General features: G+C 38.1%; 1 protein-coding gene across 21 annotated transcripts in view; it reads left to right on the top strand.

Annotated features, from left to right (window-relative positions):
- FMR1 (fragile X messenger ribonucleoprotein 1) overlaps positions 1-16,879 on the top strand; it is a 37,679-nt gene extending 20,800 nt beyond the window's left edge. The window contains exons 8-17 of one of the 21 annotated variants that reach the window (XM_081043996.1): positions 331-501; positions 620-698; positions 3,302-3,411; positions 4,235-4,369; positions 4,875-4,937; positions 7,290-7,376; positions 9,848-10,043; positions 11,582-11,764; positions 12,107-12,189; positions 14,451-16,872. In XM_081043996.1, coding sequence (XP_080900122.1) covers positions 331-501; positions 620-698; positions 3,302-3,411; positions 4,235-4,369; positions 4,875-4,937; positions 7,290-7,376; positions 9,848-10,043; positions 11,582-11,764; positions 12,107-12,189; positions 14,451-14,561 — 1,218 coding nt within the window. In that variant the 3' untranslated portion in view covers positions 14,562-16,872. Of the gene's footprint in view, positions 1-330; positions 502-619; positions 699-3,301; positions 3,412-4,234; positions 4,370-4,874; positions 4,938-7,289; positions 7,377-9,847; positions 10,044-10,760; positions 11,056-11,581; positions 11,765-12,106; positions 12,190-14,132 lie in introns of those variants that run through there. The other 20 variants (XM_081044004.1, XM_081044000.1, XM_081044001.1 and 17 more) reach the window with 20 other exon arrangements.
- Positions 16,880-18,982: the final 2,103 nt, after the last annotated feature.

The following is an 18,982-nucleotide window of genomic DNA, read 5'->3' as shown; positions in this document are numbered from 1 at the left end:
TTGGGAACATTTGATCTGCTTCTTAATCACTACATTATTGATGTCATTGGTCAACGAAGGCAGCCTTGCAAACAAGTTTTCAAAAGTTACCTTGGAAAATTGTCAACAAGCCCTTTCCTGTTAACAAAAATATATCAAATTGCATAGACCTTCATTAACCTAAAAAGCACTTATGCTCTGGGAGATATTTTCTAAAACCTGTTAGTTTCCAACTAAAACTATCATTCATAGGCCCCTGCTATACAGGGTCAAGATAATTTACATGGCTGACCTAAATACAGTTCTCCATAGTTGATAAAGCATATTAATCAGATGTGCATTTCTCTTCAGAGTTCAAGGCAGCTTGCCTCCAGGTTTCATGAACAATTTATTGTTCGAGAAGATCTGATGGGTCTAGCTATTGGTACTCATGGTGCTAATATTCAGCAAGCTAGAAAAGTACCTGGGGTCACTGCCATCGATCTAGATGAAGATACCTGCACATTTCATATTTATGGAGAGGTAAATATGTGGGTTTGTTTGTTTGTTTGTTTACATAGTTTTTTTTTTTCCCTACCATAAAAGACAGTGTTTCAGATGGCTCATCTTCTGTCTTAACTCTTTTGCCCCTTTTTATTAGGATCAGGATGCAGTGAAAAAGGCTAGAAGCTTCCTTGAATTTGCTGAAGATGTCATACAAGTTCCTAGGAACTTAGTAGGTGAGTCAGAAATTGCTGTTGACATACAAAACAAAAGTTAGGTAAATAATTTATGCCAGTAGAATTTCGTTTTTACTCACTCGAGGCATCATTTAATTGAAGCTTAATCTTTGAAATATGGTCTGTTGCTATAGTGTACAGAAAATATTTGGTGAGTGTGATACTCAGAGATTACATTTCAGCAGGTGTGCGAAAGATATTGCTTTGCTGGTTCAAACCTACTAGTGCCCGGAAAGATAAATTTTGCACAGCCTCTTCACTGTATATTTTACATATATTAAAATTAAATTTTTGTTTTCAAAATGAATGGAATTTGGGGGCTTAATAATTTCAAGTAGATTGATATCTGATCCCTCTTATGGGGCTATAAAACGATAGCACTCTTAATTATCTCAGAGTCGAAGATCTGAATGTAGTTTCCTAAATCTAATACATTTCAAAGCTATGAGTACCTCCCAACCCTTCTCCCCTTTGACAACCGTCAGCTTGGTCTCTGTATCTACGGACCTGGTTCTATTTTGTTTTGTTTATTCATTATTTTTTTTTTAGATTCCACATGTAAGTGAAATCATGTGGTATTTAAGTGTTTTGGATTTCTTCGGATAAACACCCAGAAGTGGGATTGCTTGGTTGTATAGTAGTTCCATTTTAAATGTTTTTATAGATTAAAAGCAAACTATGGGAAGACTCCATGTAACTTCTCCCACTCTTTTACATTTAAAGAGAAGACCAGAAATAATTGGCGAAAGCACCTAGATCAGGTGTCCTGATTTAGTGGTGTCAGTTCTGTTTCCTGACCACTGACCAGTCAAAAGAGATAATGGGGGTGAGTGAGGCTGCCACATGCAGCCAGAGTGCCAGGGCAGTGCTGATATGAAAGCCACAAGATCCTGTTTAAGAAGGCTTTCCCTGGGCTCTTACCTAGTATTGGCTCAAAACAAATTTTGGCTTCCAGTTTTTTCCCCCATCCCTACCTCAGATGAGATGGTGGGGCAAGCACATGATGAACATGGTCTGTACAAACAAGGGTGCTTTAGGTACCTAGGGAGAGCCCTTGGAATCAGATGTAATCTGCATGTAGATTTCTGGAATTGGTAGTTCTTACATTTGTAATGTGTCACTTTACATTAATGCGTGATGATAGCTATGAAAGCAGTCATTTCCCAGTTAATCGTACGACTGAATTTTATAAAAGAGTAAGGATCCAGTCCCTGTTTATTACTGGTATTTGAAGTCTTGGGAGTTTTAGCAGTTGTTATAGAGTAAGACTGAATCTTGAACTGGCTTTCAGCATTTTCATTGTGGTTTTGAGTTATCTTAAAGTGTGATTTCTTAGTCTTTTACTCTGTGACTTACCCCTTCACTTTTGAAATATACTGATATAATTTGTGAGTAATGCCCAGGAGAAATATTTTGTTAACACATTGGCTTGAAGAATGTGCACTTCTTTTTTTGCATATATGTATAGCTGGTTGAGCCACTTGAAAGCTTCGGAGTATCTTTTATATACGTGCCATATAAAATCCTAAAAATTCAGTCATGCACTGCATGATGATGTTTCGGTCAACAACAGACTGCATATATGTGGTCCCTAAGATACAATGGAGCTGAAACATTCCTGTCACCTGGTGACATCGTGACATCACAGCACCACGCATTCCTCACGTGTTTGTGATGATGCTGATTGATATACACAAATCTACGGCACTGCCAGTCATGTAAAGACTAGCACGTGCAGTTATGTACAGTGCACAATACTTGATAATGATAAAACGACTGTTACAAGTTTATGTATTTACTGTGCCGTACTTTTTATCATTGTGTTCGAGTGTCCTCTTTCTACTTACAAGGAAAAAAGTTGCCGTCAAACAATCTGCCGTGTTACAGCAGCAGCGGCCTTGCACATCTCCTGTTTACTGCCTCTCTTGATTGCATTATTTTCTCTTGTGTTCGATTAATTCGCATGTTGGTTTGTATACTAACATACTGTACAGGTTGGTAGCCTAGGAGCAGTAGTCTGCACCGTGTAGCCAGAGTGGGCAGCAGGCTAGACCATCTAGGTTTGTGTATGTGCACTCTGATGTTTGCGCAGTGACAAAACCGCATAGCTCCCCGTTTCTCAGAGCATATGCCCATCATTGGGTGGCACATGACTGCATTTACCATGGGAGAAGAAGCACATTTAAATGAGGTGCAGAGAGAATTGAAATTGTCAAATAAGTAAGCGAAATGTATTTTCTAGTATCTATCCTTTCCTTCAATTCCTTTTATAGAAATTGGCAGAACCAGCGATACATGCCACTGGACCAGCAAGTTTCAAAAGCACCCTTTTGTGAAAAATAAGAGCCCATCTTTTACTGCCTTAAAAATTCAAAATTATGCAATCAGTTCACGAGTGTTAATCAACTCTAATACCTCACCAATGGAGTTTAAACAATGGTGACCTAATAAAATGGAAAGCCAGTTTAACTGTCTTTTTAGAGAGTCTGTTTCCGTTTTGACATTTTATGTAAAATAATGTGATAGTTTACAGTGGGGAATACCTACTGGTTTGAGGTATGTGTTCTTAAAACCAAACGTGAATTATTCATTTCTTAACTTAGGCAAAGTAATAGGAAAAAATGGAAAACTGATTCAGGAGATTGTGGACAAGTCAGGAGTTGTGAGAGTGAGAATTGAGGCCGAAAATGAGAAAAATGTTCCACAAGAGGAGGTATGTTCTAGTGCATGTTTCTGGTTTGCCTAATAAGAGTAAAAGTTTTTTCTTGTTTTATTTGACATAATAATTTAGAGGCCTCTGTAATATGCACGTAATGTGGATGTAAAAATTCTGATTATCAGACATGCCAGTTAATGTTACAGTTGTAGATAATGGCCTCTGTCTCTTCTCTAATGCTGTGACTTTGGATTGGTCACTTTAACTTTGGATTGGTCACTTTAACCCCTTTTAGTCTTATTGCTTGATCTTGAAAATGGGTAGTCGTAAATGTAAAACAAAAAGTGTAAAAGCACTTTTCAAATATTACTTAATGTTACTAAGACAAAATGGGGACACCATTTAGGTTTTCTGGCTTTCATGCTTTGGCTTTTTTAGTTTGTGTGTGTTTATTTTATGTACTTTAAATTTTTCTCTGGATATAACATCTCTTCCCCGTCTTTAAAATTTGTAACCCTAACTTTTATCTTCATTGAATATATGCTTTTTGGTAGCAATTTTTAAAGTATTTTCGTGGGGTGGGGGAAGTGAGGGCATGCTCTCTGTACAATGAATGGTCCTGTTTAAAATAAAATCCCCCCAAATTGCCATAATTTTCACGTATTGTCTAGCCTTCTTTTGTGAAAGGTTTTCTTGGCTGAAGTTAATTAAATCTTTTGGGGTTTTTACTGCATGCTTTTTGTATTTTATTTTGTTTACCAAAACTGTTCATGATAATTTATATTCTTAAAATGCGATCACTGATACAATTATGGAGCTAAAGAAAGTCTTAAAAATTGATTCTTTGTTCTCTTTGGTGTTTTGTATTTTTTTTACCAAGGAAATTATGCCACCAAATTCCCTACCTTCCAGTAGCTCAAGGGTTGGACCTACCCCCTCGGAAGAAAAAAAACATATAGATATAAAGGAAAACAGCGCACATTTTTCTCAACCTAACAGTACAAAAGTCCAGAGGGTAAGCTATATTCGTCACTTTGAATTACACTAAAAGTAATTTCTTCAACCCAGATATTACAGTTGGTGTTTTGGGTGTTTTCTCTGGTTAGGCTTATAGGCTACTCTTTTTTTTTTTTTCAAATCTGATTGCTAGCTTATGAGATATTACAGATCAAAGGGATACCTACTTTGCAGTTTATTCACAGTGACAAATCTTACGCTATAAACATAAAATATGGGGTTGCATTTAATGGTCACACTTTTCCTTTGAGGGTGGACTTTAATTTTGTTCGTGCTGTATCTCTTGAAATTTTGGAGGTTGTCATAGCTCAGAATGTACCTTCTGTTAGATGCATTAGTTACTACGTAAAGCCGTATTTTAGAGACTGGTTTTTCACTAGCTGAACGAACCTAACTATTTAGAACTGGGTTTAGAAGTCCTGCAGTGAAAGTCCTGCGTTCAGGCTTCTGTGTATCATTTGTTATAGTTAATGACATCACTTGCATTCCTTATACTGCTTTAGGTGTTAGTGGTTTCATCAATTGTAGCAGGGGAATCCCAGAAACCTGAACTCAAGGCTTGGCAGGTAGGAAAACATTCCTTGAAACATACATTTTAATTTTCTATTTGAATGTGTATTCCCCTTGTTAAGAAAAGACGACAAATGATCATCAGGGTTGGAGACTGGTGGAGTGTTTGGGGATATGTGGATCCATTGCCCTGGGGAGAAAGCTCAGCTCCCTTTCTCTTGCTCATAAGGCCTTTCTTTCATGGTCACCTGTCCAGTAGCATCTGTCACAACTTCTCCCCCTTGCTCGCCAGAGAGGCTCGAACCATACTGAAATACTTCGAGTTCTCTGAACACTGTTATACCCTCTGTTGCTTCCAGGCAGATGTGAATGTTTTCTCCACCTAGAGTGCTCTCCCTCCTAAGACCTCCCACTTTGGCCTTACTCCTTCTGCAGCTTTGTGTGTGCACTTGCCACAGTCTCCTCCCCCTGACTGGCCCAAGAGCCTTTCCCCTTCCCGTGCTCCACCGTGCTCACCCAATCGTACTACTTCCTACATAGACATTCACTTGTCCATCTCCTCAGGCACATTGTGAGTTAGCTTGAGTGTAGGGACCCCTACGTGGCCTGTGAGAAGTGTTTATGGGGAAAATGTGATGACTCCCGAGAGATTCGAAGCCAAAATGCCATTTTTCCAAAGAGAAATACAATCTCAAGTGCATTGGGTATTCCTCTCGGCTGGACATCCCCATTCTCATCCCAGAACAGGGAATCTCTTTTTCCTGGTATCCGTACAGAAAGGCCACCATTCGGCTCTCACCGGTTTCCATTTTAGTTTGCTATTCTAGTCCACTAGCGATGTGCTGAAATTAGTGACACTTAGGTACACCGACAGTTTGGACATGTTGAAAGAGAAAATGTTTTGAAATGATTTGTTTCAGAGTCGAGCCAATTAAATCTGTGACGTAGGGTTTCAAAGCTTATTGTGGTTGTACGTGATTCGGAAGGAAGAGTATAGCACTTCATCAAATGACATTTTGGAAAATAATATGGCTAACTGCTTTGTAACAGACTTGGTTGGGGAGACAACTCAATAGTCAAAAATATGTTTGAGTAAAAGAGATCAAATTCATAGGCCTGATTATTTCCACGCTTCATATGTTATTCGATGCAAAACAATTCCATATGAAGCCCACGGGTTTTCAGTGGTGCCTGAGTCTTCAGGTGCTTGTCACTACTAAGCAGTTTCTTGCCTACTAGATGAAGGTCAGTCTGAAAGCTGTATTTCCTAATTGTTCAGTTTTCTTCCCCATTAACAGCCACGTTCATGTGAAAGGAAAAAGAAAAAAAACCGTTCCAGCCTCACATGCGTTTAAGATGCTGTGTACTGAATGCAAGGAAGCAAAAGCAGCCCAGCAGTAGCCACACCTATGAAATGAATGCTCTTTTTAAAAGAGTGATACTTCTACAGAGACAGCTTCTTGGCTTCTAAGCCTTAGCAACTTCGCCTAGAAAATTATAATATATCCACATCAAAGATGCTTTCCTTTAGTCACTTGTGAATATCAGGAACCATGTGTATGTCTTCAGCAGCAAAATATTGAACTATTCTCAACTTCGAATGACATAATTGCCAGCTGTTTGTTTGCAAAACTGGCCTAGGCTTCCCTGTAACTTGTGACAAGAAATAGATATTTTGCTCGTTTGTACTGACTGATGGGCTGGAAATACAAATTTTCAGTATACTCCCTTTTAAAAATCTATCCTTATATTAAAGTAGTACCATAGAGAGAATATGAAACTTTCCTGATGATTCAGCCTTTCACAGTTTTCAGAGCACATTATTGAAATGCTAAATTTGATGCTCGAGGATATGCCAAGTTTTTTTTCTCCCCTCACAGAATAAGTAGTGCATTTTAGTGTATTTTAATTTGGTTTTGTGTTTTTTGTTTTTGTTTTTGTTTTTGATTTTTGGTACTCTGTTGACTTGTTTAGCAAAGTTGGTTTAGTTTTTACTTTTGGACCCTAGTATTTCATTTTCAATGATTTTTAAAAAGAATTTGATCTCAATAAAACCTATAGTAGATGAATTAAGAGTATTCTAAAGTATTCATTTTGTTTACACATCTCATGTTAAAGCTTGTATTGTTTCGAATTATATTATTTGTGACTTTGCCAATATTTAATAGTAGTGCTTAAAACATAATAACCGGATACACTTAAGGGGTTGCTATATTGATCTGTCTTTATTCACAGTAGATGTGTAAAAATATACCAACTACTTTTGTTTTCATGCATTTATTTATATTTTCAATAAATATTTATGTACCTACTGTTTGTCAGACCCTGTCATTGTCATTATTTGCATTTTTTCAGATTAATCCATCATTAATTTTATAGGATCATCATTGTTGCCATTTCTTTTTCAGGGTATGGTACCATTTGTTTTTGTGGGAACAAAGGACAGCATCGCTAATGCCACTGTTCTCTTGGATTATCACCTGAACTATTTAAAGGTGAGAAGAGAAAGAGCTTTAACTTCTAATCCTTTATTTTTTTTGCACTAAAATATAAAAACTCCATAGGAAACCTTTCAGCAGTTAAGATTCATTCTGTACATTACAATGAACCACCTGTAAAAAGTAATAGAGGAAATACTTGGTTTAGCTTATTATAGTCCTTCTGAAAACAAGTCAATTTTCATCATTATTATAAATTTAAGAAACAGTATCCCAGTTCTCGATAAATTCCCCTATTTTCCAGTATTCTTCTGTTGAGCCCTTACACTCGATTTAGGTAATCCTGTACATAGCTTTTTCATTCAGTGGATCCTTTCTAGCCTTTGTGAGTTTTTTCCGGGCCAAATTGTGTGTGTGTAACACTTGCCTTTGTTGTCCCTTTTATGTCATTTATCAAGGAAATCCCAGCGCTTGGTGAAGTCTTCTTTTTAAATGCTTACCCTTTGTATTTTTCTCTATACTCTATGACACAAAATAGAAATGATTTGTGTCTTGTAAATGTTAGTGTTAGTGTTAGCAGTTAATGCCTCCTGTAGATTGCAAACTAGAAAGCAGGAAGCAGCAGGCTGGAAGGTGTAATAGAAAGAGCACAGGATTGGCAGTCCAGTGATTTGCTTCTAGTCTCTTCTGCCATGAACTAGCCCTGTGACTTAAGGCAAGTCACTTCCCCTAGACAGGATGCTTTTTACAATTTCTCTTGGCCAAAATGTTCTCTAAATCAATTAAATGAAATTTTATTTCTGTCACATTTGTATTTTTTTATATCCGTGTGTATCAAAATTATAATGTAACTGGTACTAAATAAGACTTAAAAAGTAGTCCAACTCTCTTTTATGATGCTATCTTAAAGATTTCTTTGCTGATTCCTTAAAGAAATAAAATTAAACTATTTCTACTTGTATGCAAATAAGGAAGAAAAATTGTAATAGCTAGGCATGTCATTCATTCTTCTGGTAGTTAGTTAATAATTGAAAGTGGGAAGGTTTTATCCAGCAAGGCTTGCATAGGTAGGATACCCCATTGATTGGCTTATTTGTTTTTGTTTTCAAGTCTGTTTTATGTGTGTCTGTTTTTCTTCATATTCTTAGCTTAAATTAATTATGAAGACCTGGAGAGTTAGGGTTGCATTTATCAATCCATTGTTCTTTTGACTAATGTTCTTTTTTAGATCTTTTGCTTTATTCTTCACAATTGAATATCTTTTTTGGTTGTCAGCAGCTGTCCTGTTACCATTATTTCCATCACCAGATCTTCTCTTGATTGGGCCTGGCATCTCTCACCAAAAGGTGACTGCTTTGCCCCAGTGAGATTACCTGGACTACCATTATGTTGCAAGATACACCCATTCCATGAGCTATCACTATACTTTTGGAGTAAGCCACTCACTCAGCTGCAATCTCTCCTTTGCTCAAGTCCTTGGTGAAACAGATTCTAGCTCAGAGCACAGGTCAAGCCCACCTAGATCCTCAACTGCCCTTTCTCTTCCAGAAGTTGCCACAACCAAGATGTCATTAACTTAGCTTTTCATATAGATAATCCAGTCCCTCTGATGGCTTCAGCTAGTCTAAAACGCCCGGGACTACTACAGTTATGGGTCCGGCTCCCGATGGCTCATAAATGAGATGTTTGTGGGTAGATTGAAAGGACAGGGGTTATAACTGAGGCTTCATATGGATTTGACAGAATCCACCATATTGAAAGCGGTGTGTGTAAGGGTCTGTCAGTGGACCCCAGGTATATATTTTGATCGACTGAATTTATACTGTTCGTCATACTTGTTCTAGCCGAGTTGTAGTCTTTAAGAGGTTTTCAAGGCATGATGTGAGACCTAACTTTCTTCATCAGTTATTAGTTTTCTCCCCTTCCCCATATAAAGAATATGAACATTTTTCAGTTCATTGAAAATAATTGTTCCTCAATTGTATAATCACATCCAAAGACCTACTGTAAGTATGTGTTCTTTGAAAACAGAAGATGGCCCAGACTCAATGCTTTATAAATGAAGAGAATAACTGGCGAATCTGTTTCAATTCAGATTACATACAATGTGTGATTTTTTTTTTTTTTTTAGGGTTAGCTGGTTAAACCGTAAATGTCACTTTTCTATATTTACACATTTTAGACTTGTTTTATTTAATATCCTATCAAGCAGTACCCAAATTAGCATATCCATGCGTTAGCAGATTCCGTTGGCTAATAGTGCCACCTCAAAGAACTTGAAATTCTACTAATGCTTAGTATTTTTGTTATATCTCTAATTCTGGACATCAATAATCTGTTATCTCTAGTAATTTTCTTGTTAAGGAGATCGTTCAGTTTCCTGATAATTCTGTGTAACAGTGTTTACTGTAAATTTAGAACTGAAATTGAAATATTTCCAGTGTTCTTTTTATCTGATGAAAAGGAGAAAGGTATTATTAAGTAAAATGTCAAATTATTTTTACTGTTATCTTGTATATTTTAAATAGGAAGTAGACCAGTTGCGTTTGGAGAGATTACAAATTGATGAGCAGTTGCGACAGATTGGAGCTAGTTCTAGACCACCACCAAATCGTACAGATAAGGAAAAAGGCTATGTGACTGATGATGGTCAAGGAATGGGTCGAGGTAGTAGACCTTACAGAAATAGGGGGCACGGCAGACGCGGTCCTGGATATACTTCAGGTACAAACTAAGCATTTTCCTCAGTAACTTTATCTGTTCCTAGACTTAATAGCTGCTAATCTCTAATATTCGTTAGAACCCCGTTATAACAATTTCTCACTACATGGTTTCCGATTGACAGTGGGTCCAATTGTGTTGCAAGAGACGTAGAGTAAAAACCTGATAACACATAGAGTTCACAGGGCAGGTATGAGTTCTGTCCGCTTTCTGACTGGGGATAAATCTGCTTAAGCCCTTGTGTGTTGATGACTTTCTATAAGGCCTTTCCTGATTTTATTACTGTATAGCCAAACCTTTCTTTCATTTGTGTACTGTGGCTCATTTTTTGTCAGGCATGTGCTGGTCATACTTGCTGGATGGACTGTGTAAATCAGGGGTCTGCATCCTGTGGCTGCTAAGGTGATTTTGAATGGCATGGCCAAGGTCAGCCCTAGGCACAGTCAAGAAGCAGGCGAAGTTTCTCTTTGCCTCCCCAGCTCTTCTGTCAGCGCTGCTTTCTTCTCTCCCCGTACCTCTCACTGAACGCTGTCCCCACCCGCCAGTGCCTACTGTCTTTCTCGCTCAACTGTGTATCTACTATGTAACTTGCTAATTACGGTATAAGGTATAATCCATCTCACAAATATTTGCATTTCAAAAGGGAACTCTTTAAGATGGAAAAGCCTTCAAGATCCACAGGAATGAAGCTATAATGGTGAAGCTATAATTGGTCATTAGCTCCAACAGAGGAAGAGAGAGAGGTAGTAGAGCTGGTGTTCTGGAGTTGGGGAGAGACGTACCTACTCCTAAGGCCAACCCTGACCCGAACCCCTAACCCCTCTCCCAGAAAGCCATTATCTTTGCCGTTGAGGCCCCAGCTCACGATGGAGCTCTTTCCCCCCGCCCCCACTGCCATCCCTTAGGTCGTGAAGCCACCCCTGAGGCATAACGAGTTTATTATGATAATTCCTTTATTGATGATAAATGATTCCAGTGGGAATGGGAGGGAGGGAAGATTGTGGACCAAGTGTCAAGTGAGCATATCCCGGTTCAGCTAGGTCCAGTTCCTGATCCCACAAGAGACCCTTCCATGAGACCGTTGGCCTGGTGGCCTTCTTGTCACCCTCTCAGAGGGGACCAAAATGTGGGCATTCCCCTCTGTCCCTTAGCCAAACTTTGTTAAAGGGAACTCTATAGAGGTTTTGTTTATGAAGGTGTTACATTTAACTCTTGTAGACAACTTTTCCTCCAGAGAGCTCAGATGTTTAAAGGAGCACAGCTGTTAAATGATATGACATGCTCAGGTTTGAACTTAGATGGCTAATAAAGTACCTTTTATTTTTTTAAATAAGCACCAACAACGTTTGAAACCAAAATTACCTCAAATATTGGAAGACCCTTCATTTTGAATTTGAGATAATTTGTTTTACAAAAGGGAAGGGGGGCCGATAAATTAGGAAGGGTATTGGATTACCCCTGAAACGTCTCTGGAAGCTTCTGTTAACCTAACTTTTTTTTTTTAAGTCGGACAACGGTATATAACTTTTAACTCTCGATAGGAACTAATTCTGAAGCATCAAATGCTTCTGAAACAGAATCTGACCACAGAGACGAACTCAGTGATTGGTCATTAGCTCCAACAGAGGAAGAGAGGGAGAACTACCTGCGCAGAGGAGACGGGCGCCGGCGCGGCGGCGGAGGAAGAGGACAGGGGGGAAGGGGACGCGGAGGCGGCTTCAAAGGTACAGACAGAGGTTTCCACCTGTCAAGAAATAACGGTGAATTCTAACAACTGTCTGCAGTTGTGTGAAAAAGCACCACGACCAAATGGTGGATTAGCAAGGTGCCATTTCTCAGCCTTTCCTTCATATACTAGTTCACAGAACATTCGACAACCTTCCCTCTGGTTTACGTAGACTATATGAGTAAACACTGATAAGGAGTTCAGCTGCCCTGGCGATTCTAACCTTAATATCTGTCAGAGTCTGTAGTTGGTCTAAGTAAATGGAGGGGGTGGGAATAAAGAGCTTCCGATCAGCCTCTTAGAATCAGTGACTGTCGAACCTTTTCAAATGTCTCCGCAGGAAATGATGACCACTCCCGAACAGATAATCGTCCGCGTAACCCCAGAGAGGCTAAAGGAAGGACAGCAGATGGATCCCTCCAGGTAAACTCGTGCACCTCTTTTCACCTCAGTTGTTTGAATCGTGGTAGTGTGAGATTTATGAGTTCATTTTACTTTGTTTTTAACCATGTTCCAAGATGGCCAATTTGATTTATGAGAAATCATTTTCTTTCAACCTTACAATTGTGAGCCATCTTAGTCCTTCAGGCAAGTATGCAAAAATTTCTCTGGAGCCTCTGCAGTCTGAGTATTTGTGAAGACATTGGCGGCCACATTATGACTTCAATACACATGGGTGGTCCCTCCCATTCCTCCAAGGAAAGGATATCCCGGAATGTACTGAGAGAGAGAGAGAGAGACAGAGAGAGAGAGACCTGAGTAAGCCCTGTGGGTCCCTCCTCCCCTGGCTAGCAGGGACCGAGTGTTCCCTTTAAGGGGAAAGTAAGGAAAAGAAGGTGTCTGTCTCATGGATAACAATCGTGATAGACAGGAGCCGACCATACTCAGCTAGAACCTGCGGAGCGAGGCACCTGCTGGTTTGCAGCCGGCCGCTCCTCGGAGATTCTCATCTCAGTTGGTCATCATGTGTGCTGAACCCACTGTGAAATCATTTGAAAATTACCCCTGAGCGTGTCCACACACCTTTGCTAGATGTTCTGTGTGTGTTAGCTAATTTAACCTTACAGCAGCCCCCTGAGGTAATGAGTTTGATTATTCTGTATTCTGGGTGAGTAAACTGAAGCTTTACTAAAAGTTTCAGTCCTTTGCCCAAGGTTACAAAGTTTGTATACGATGCAGGGATATTCCAACCCCGGTGTCTGATTCCCAGAACCCATGTTCTCTTCTTCTACTTTGACTTTTAATTCTTAATCCAACTCGTTAAGTCAAGGGTCCCTCCTTGACTATGGAATGGTTTGGGACCAGCACCTGAGATTAGTGAGAGATAACTTTTTTAAGAGTAGAAACCTCATGACAGAATGTTCTTTACATTTCATAGCAGTTGTAAGTAGGTGTAAACTTCTAGTGGGTTTTTGGGGACCAGCATAGAAAAGACCTTAAACCTAGATAAAGAGATAGATGAAATAATGTACGTACATGTGCTTTACAAAGATGTAAGACATTGATATGGACCAATTTTGTAATTCCCCACTTAAACTGCCATGTTCGATGAAATTGGCAATCCAATTCCGTTGTTAAAAGGATGCATATTTGTATTTATAATTAAAACAGACTATCGGAAGAAAGGTGTTTTCTATGTAAGTATGAAAATAAATCTAAATCAAAGCACAGAACCCTTGACTACAAAGCATTTAAAACGCACACCCAGGCCCAACACTTAAACACACTTTGAAATTACGGTGAACCATTTTGGGATATGTGTAGTATTTGTACTTGAAGCAGATCGATATCTGTACTTGTTTTAGGCCCATGGGTCAATGTTATCTTCATTGTGTATAGCATCTAGAATTGTATTTCTTTTAAGTGTTCAGTGTTGGCACTTAAAATATTGCATAAATCTTAGGATATTATTTTTAAATTGCATTCATCTTTACACTCTTCCTGGGATTCCAGTCCCTCCCACACATTAGTGTCTTCAGATTTCCCTAAACCACTCTTATTCTTCAGACAGAGTTCAAGTTATATGATCATCTGACTTGCCTCACTGAAATATAAGCTGCCAGAAAGCACTGCTCATATTCTTCTACTGTAGGACAATGGGGGCCCTGAGTATAGAGCAACTTAGTCACACCCATGATAGATACAAAGGTGTGAACTGAAGGCTAGTTACTAAGTGAGTTAGCCGAGTTATTATCCTGGTAAAATTGGAATAGTAAGACATGAATTTGTCTCTCTTCTCCTGGGTTTCATAATCTTTGAAGAATAATCCATTCTTTTGTACTCTAGTATTATAGCCATGTATATATTATAATCAGTAAGAGTAATTCATTTTAACTATTTGTTTCTCACTGTTTTATTCTGCTTAGAAGAAGACACAGTAGGATTGTGAGTTTTTATCTAACTTTGGATGCATTGAGATGACCAGTGTGTTCCAGTTAAAGAAGAGGAGTATTTTAAAATCATAAACCAAATAAAGATCCTTCTGACCTCAGTTCTTGCAGTTCTATTCTCACCCCAGTCTCTTTTCCCTTTAACATGTGGAATTTACACTGCAGGCTTAAATTTCTTGTCAGGCCAATTACAGATTACAATAGGATGTGGTCTGTGTATGTAACAACTATAACTTGTTTTAGATCAGAGTTGACTGCAATAATGAAAGGAGTGTCCACACTAAAACATTACAGAATACCTCCAGTGAAGGTAATCGGCTGCGCACGGGTAAAGATCGTAACCAGAAGAAGGAAAAGCCAGACAGCATGGATGGTCAACAACCACTTGTGAATGGAGTACCCTAAACTTCATAATTCTGAAGTTACATTTCCTATATCATTTCCATCATTCTTATTCCATATTAGAAAACTTTGTTAGGCCAAAGACAAATAGTAGGCAAGATGGCACAGGGCATGAAATGAACACAAATTCTGTTTAAGAATTTTATTTTATTTTATTTGGTTTTTTTTTTTTTTTTGGTATTGGCCATAAGCAACAATTTTCAGATTTGCACAAAAAGATACCTTGAGATTTTGGAGCACTGCTTTTAAGTATACTCACCACTTCAAGACAGGGTTTTAGTTGGGTTTATTTTTTAAAGTACTGAGAAATATTCTTTGTTCATTTGGATCATTTTCCTGCATTGGGTGATGACTCACTGGTACATTTCAGTTTTTTGTTTTTGTTTTTGTTTTTTTAATAAATAGCACTTATAGTAATCATATTAGACTTCTGTTTTCAGTCTCATTCAAATACTGTCATTTCATGTCCTGTGTGAGTTTATGTTTTGGTCCACTTTTCCAGTATTTTAGTGGACCCTGAAACGTGTGTGATGTGACGTTTGTCATTTTCATTAGCAAAAAAACAAAAGTTGTATGATCTGTGCCTTTTTTATATCTTGGCAGGTAGGATTATTATATTTGGATGCAGAGTTCAGGGAAGATAAGTTGGAAACACTAAATGTTAAAGATGTAGCAAACCCTGTCAAACATTAGTACTTTATAGAAGAATATGCATGCTTTCCATATTTTTTTCCTTGCATAAACATCAGGTTAGGCAGTATAAAGAATAGGACTTGTTTTTGTTTATGTTTTGTTGCACTGAAGTTTGACAAATAGTGTTATTGAGAGGGATGTGTAATTGTTTTCTGTATTGACAGGAGAAGAAATAACTATCTTTTCATTTGAGAGAGGCTAAAATGCTTTCAGCTAGGAACAAATCTTTTTGGTCGAAAGTTGGTAGGATATGCCTGCTCTTTGGCCTGATGACCAGTTTTAACTTAGAGCCTTTTTTTTTATTTTGTCGTCCCCCCTGTTTTGTGAACTTTTTCATATTTTAATTTGAAGCTTCTTTCGGGGAGATAGAAAGATCATTTCCATTTGTGCATAATAATCCTGTGAAGTACAGGTACTTTGTCTAAGAAAATATTGGAGGCAGGTTAAATGTTTTGTATACTTTGAAATATTAGGTTTAACATATAAGCAGAATTGGAACACAGAGTAGGATTGGTTAACAAACAATACTTTTCTTTAGTTTTCTTTTTTTTTTTTCTTCCAGACGTGTTGGGTTTAGGTTTTGCTTTGAGGTTTTTTTGTTGTTGTTGGTTTTTTTTTTTTAAATGAATGAAATTTACTGAGGAAAAATATGTGAAGGACCTTCTCTCTAAGATGTTATATTTTTCTTAAAAAATAACTCCAAGTCGGGGTACCACTGAATCTGTACAGAGCCGTACAAACCGAAGTTCTGCCTCTGATGTATTTTGTGACTTTGTTTCTTTGAATTTTCATTTTACAGTTACTTTTCCTTGCATACAAATAAGCATATAAAATGGCAACAAACTGCACATGATTTCAAGAATATTACAAAGTCTTTTAAAAGTATTGCCAAACATTAATGTTGATTTCTAGTTATTTATTCTGGGAATGTATAGTATTTGAAAACAGAAATTGGTACCTTGCACACATCATCTGTAAGCTGTTTGGTTTAAAATACTGTAGATAATTAACCAAGGTAGAATGACCTTGTAATGTAACTGCTCTTGGGCAATATTCTCTGTACATATTAGCAACAACAGATTTTATGTTGACATTTGTTTGGTTATAGTGCAATATATTTTGTATGCAAGCAGTTTCAATAAAGTTTGATCTTTCTCTGCTAAATTGATGTTGATGCAATCCTTACAAATGATTGCTTTTAAAATTTTAAGATAGCAAAAGAAATCTATAGAAAGTGTTCTGTTACAAAATGGAAATTTCACGTTATAGAAAGTTAGCCATTATCAACTTGCAAGAAGTGGATCTTGTTTAATAAGGTGAAAAAAACCAACAAAATGGTACAAAAGCACATTGTGCCATTATAATATACACCAAGTCTCTTTACAGAGGCCGAGTTCGGCAAAGCGCTAGCTTAATTTGTGAATTACTAACTTCTAAAACTGTAATTTGATTCACATGTTTTCAAATGGAGTTGGACTTGATTCATAATACAATATTTGTGTGCTAAACGTGTATGTTTTTCAGTTCAAAGTCATGATGTTTTTAAAAATCTTATTAAAGTTTCAAAAATCTGAAGATTGTTTATCTAGATGTAAATTTTTATTAAAAAGTTGCACTTATGAAAAAGCAAAAAATTAGTCTGACAGATGTTTGCTCCTGGTCTTAAATTTCTAAATGTAATGGAAAAAAATGAACAACGTGTAGGGGGAGAGTTATTTATCATGCAAAAGCATATATGCCTTGCAAATAATCTTTGATGTGCCCTTAAAAGGCAAAGACGTTGATATTTGAAAATATAATTCTCCATATTCCCAGTTACGAGATTTCAGCACATTCATTACGTAGACTGCCACTAAACAACGTTAAACGCATACTTTTGTCCACATATGAACATACCCTGCCGTTTGGAAAATATTAAGTGTGTCTATGTAGTTAAAAAAAAACAAACGCTTTGATCTCAATATCTCAGCAATAAAATCAATGACAGGTTTGTGGGTGGATGTGCCTGAATTGGCTGCTGTGGTCACTTCGAGGAACTCTGATACAGCCTGGAGAAAAGGGTAGAAACGGAGAGACGAGTTTGAACATTTAACCTGCTATTAGAATCCCAAATGATCCAGTGATGCAGGGCAGTCTCATCTATATTGATGTGTTGTTTTTTCCAGAACAATTTGTCCTTGTTTTCTGCTTGTCTAGTTTTTCATTCTGGCATTTTCCTGCTTCTTTGCTGCCCCTTCTGCCTAGTTTGGCCTCTTATAGAGCCAGAAGAGCTGAACGCAGTCTGTTAGAGGTGGTAGGTAGAAACAGTCCTCAGGAGACTTGCTTCCGTTTTCCTGGTTTCACACCAGTTTTCAGTGCTGCGCATGAACAGCCTTTGTTGGCAGCAGCGGGCTGCTGACTCGACTTGGCTGCCTCAGGCATTTCCCTCATGTGACCATGGTCTTAGAGTGCGTGGTGGCTGGGAATCCAATGCCATTTTAGAGTCAGTATACGAAAGTGATCCCCATTAGCCAGTTTGTTTCATGACTGTAAACAGCATCTTTCCTTCATAAACCCCAATCCCTCTGATAACCAGTTCTAAAATAGCCATTCCCACATGCTGGTCTGGATTGCTCGGAAGACTTAATGGGAGGCGAGCATTGAAATCCTAGCATCTCTTCCTCTGCGTGTTTATTTGGGGCTGTTTAATTAAAATTTTTATTTGGGGAGATTTAGAAATTTTTTTTTTTCCATTTCTCAGAACTTTCTGTGGAAAAACGGGGGAATCCTCTTTTTTTTTTTTTTTCACTGCTAAGGAGCTTTGTGTTAGTGGGAAAAGCATTAAAAATAGTCTTTGCAACTTGTAGGTGCTAAATGGTTAAAAACTAACCTTCAAAATGGCTTGCTTAAAGGTCTTCCCCCCAATTCCAGTATACCATGCACTTGATTTCAGGGGTAGGTTGAAAATTGGAAGATGTGTTAACAGAAGATTCTTACCTGGAATTCTTGGGATTAGGGTCTATTATCATTACTCAGTATCATCCAGAACTTGGATCGCTTATGCTAAGAGAGGAAACAATTCTGATGTTATTTCTTCAAGTATAAAGGTTTTTTGGTAAATACGAAGGCATCTTTGTCAGATTTCCCTGGAGGTCAAAGCTTGTAAGATACTGCATCAAAGAACAGAGTTCTAGTCCTCGAGAACGTACATCATTAAAGGTGCAGCATGGATACTACATGATAGACATAACGGAGTTACGCTGTAGAAAGGGGCAATCAGGATGTACACTACACTTGACCAGGGCATAGAGAAGCTCTGATACCTGGGTAAGTCATTTCACCTTCAGGTTTCGATTTCTTCATGGGTTAAATAAATAGCTGCTAAGTTATCCTAACTCCCAAGTCGTATAGGTATTCATACGGTATTCGTATTTTATATGGACAAAGCTACAGAGAGTAAGTGTTGACAAACCACCCAGCTGATTTCATCTGGTGCTCATTCAATATTTACTGAACATTCAGTATATAGCAGGCATTTCACAAGCTTCTTGGGGTTGCAAAGACCCTATTGCAGACCATGAAGTTCAGTGTCAAGTGGGAGAACTTGAGTCCACGGGCGGTTCCAGTACAAGGTACAGGAAGTGGTATGCTGCTCAGGGTGAGGTGGGGGCACAGGCAAAACACCTAAGTCAGAGCGCTGCGGAGTCAGTAGAGGGCTTAGGCGAAATGAAATCTTACCTACGAGGGAGGCC

This window comes from Rhinolophus hipposideros (genome assembly GCF_964194185.1).
Source record: "Rhinolophus hipposideros genome assembly, chromosome: X".
Lineage (NCBI taxonomy): Eukaryota > Metazoa > Chordata > Mammalia > Chiroptera > Rhinolophidae > Rhinolophus > Rhinolophus hipposideros.
The sequence above is the reverse complement of the archived record's forward strand: the minus strand, read 5'-3'. Positions and strand labels throughout refer to the sequence as shown.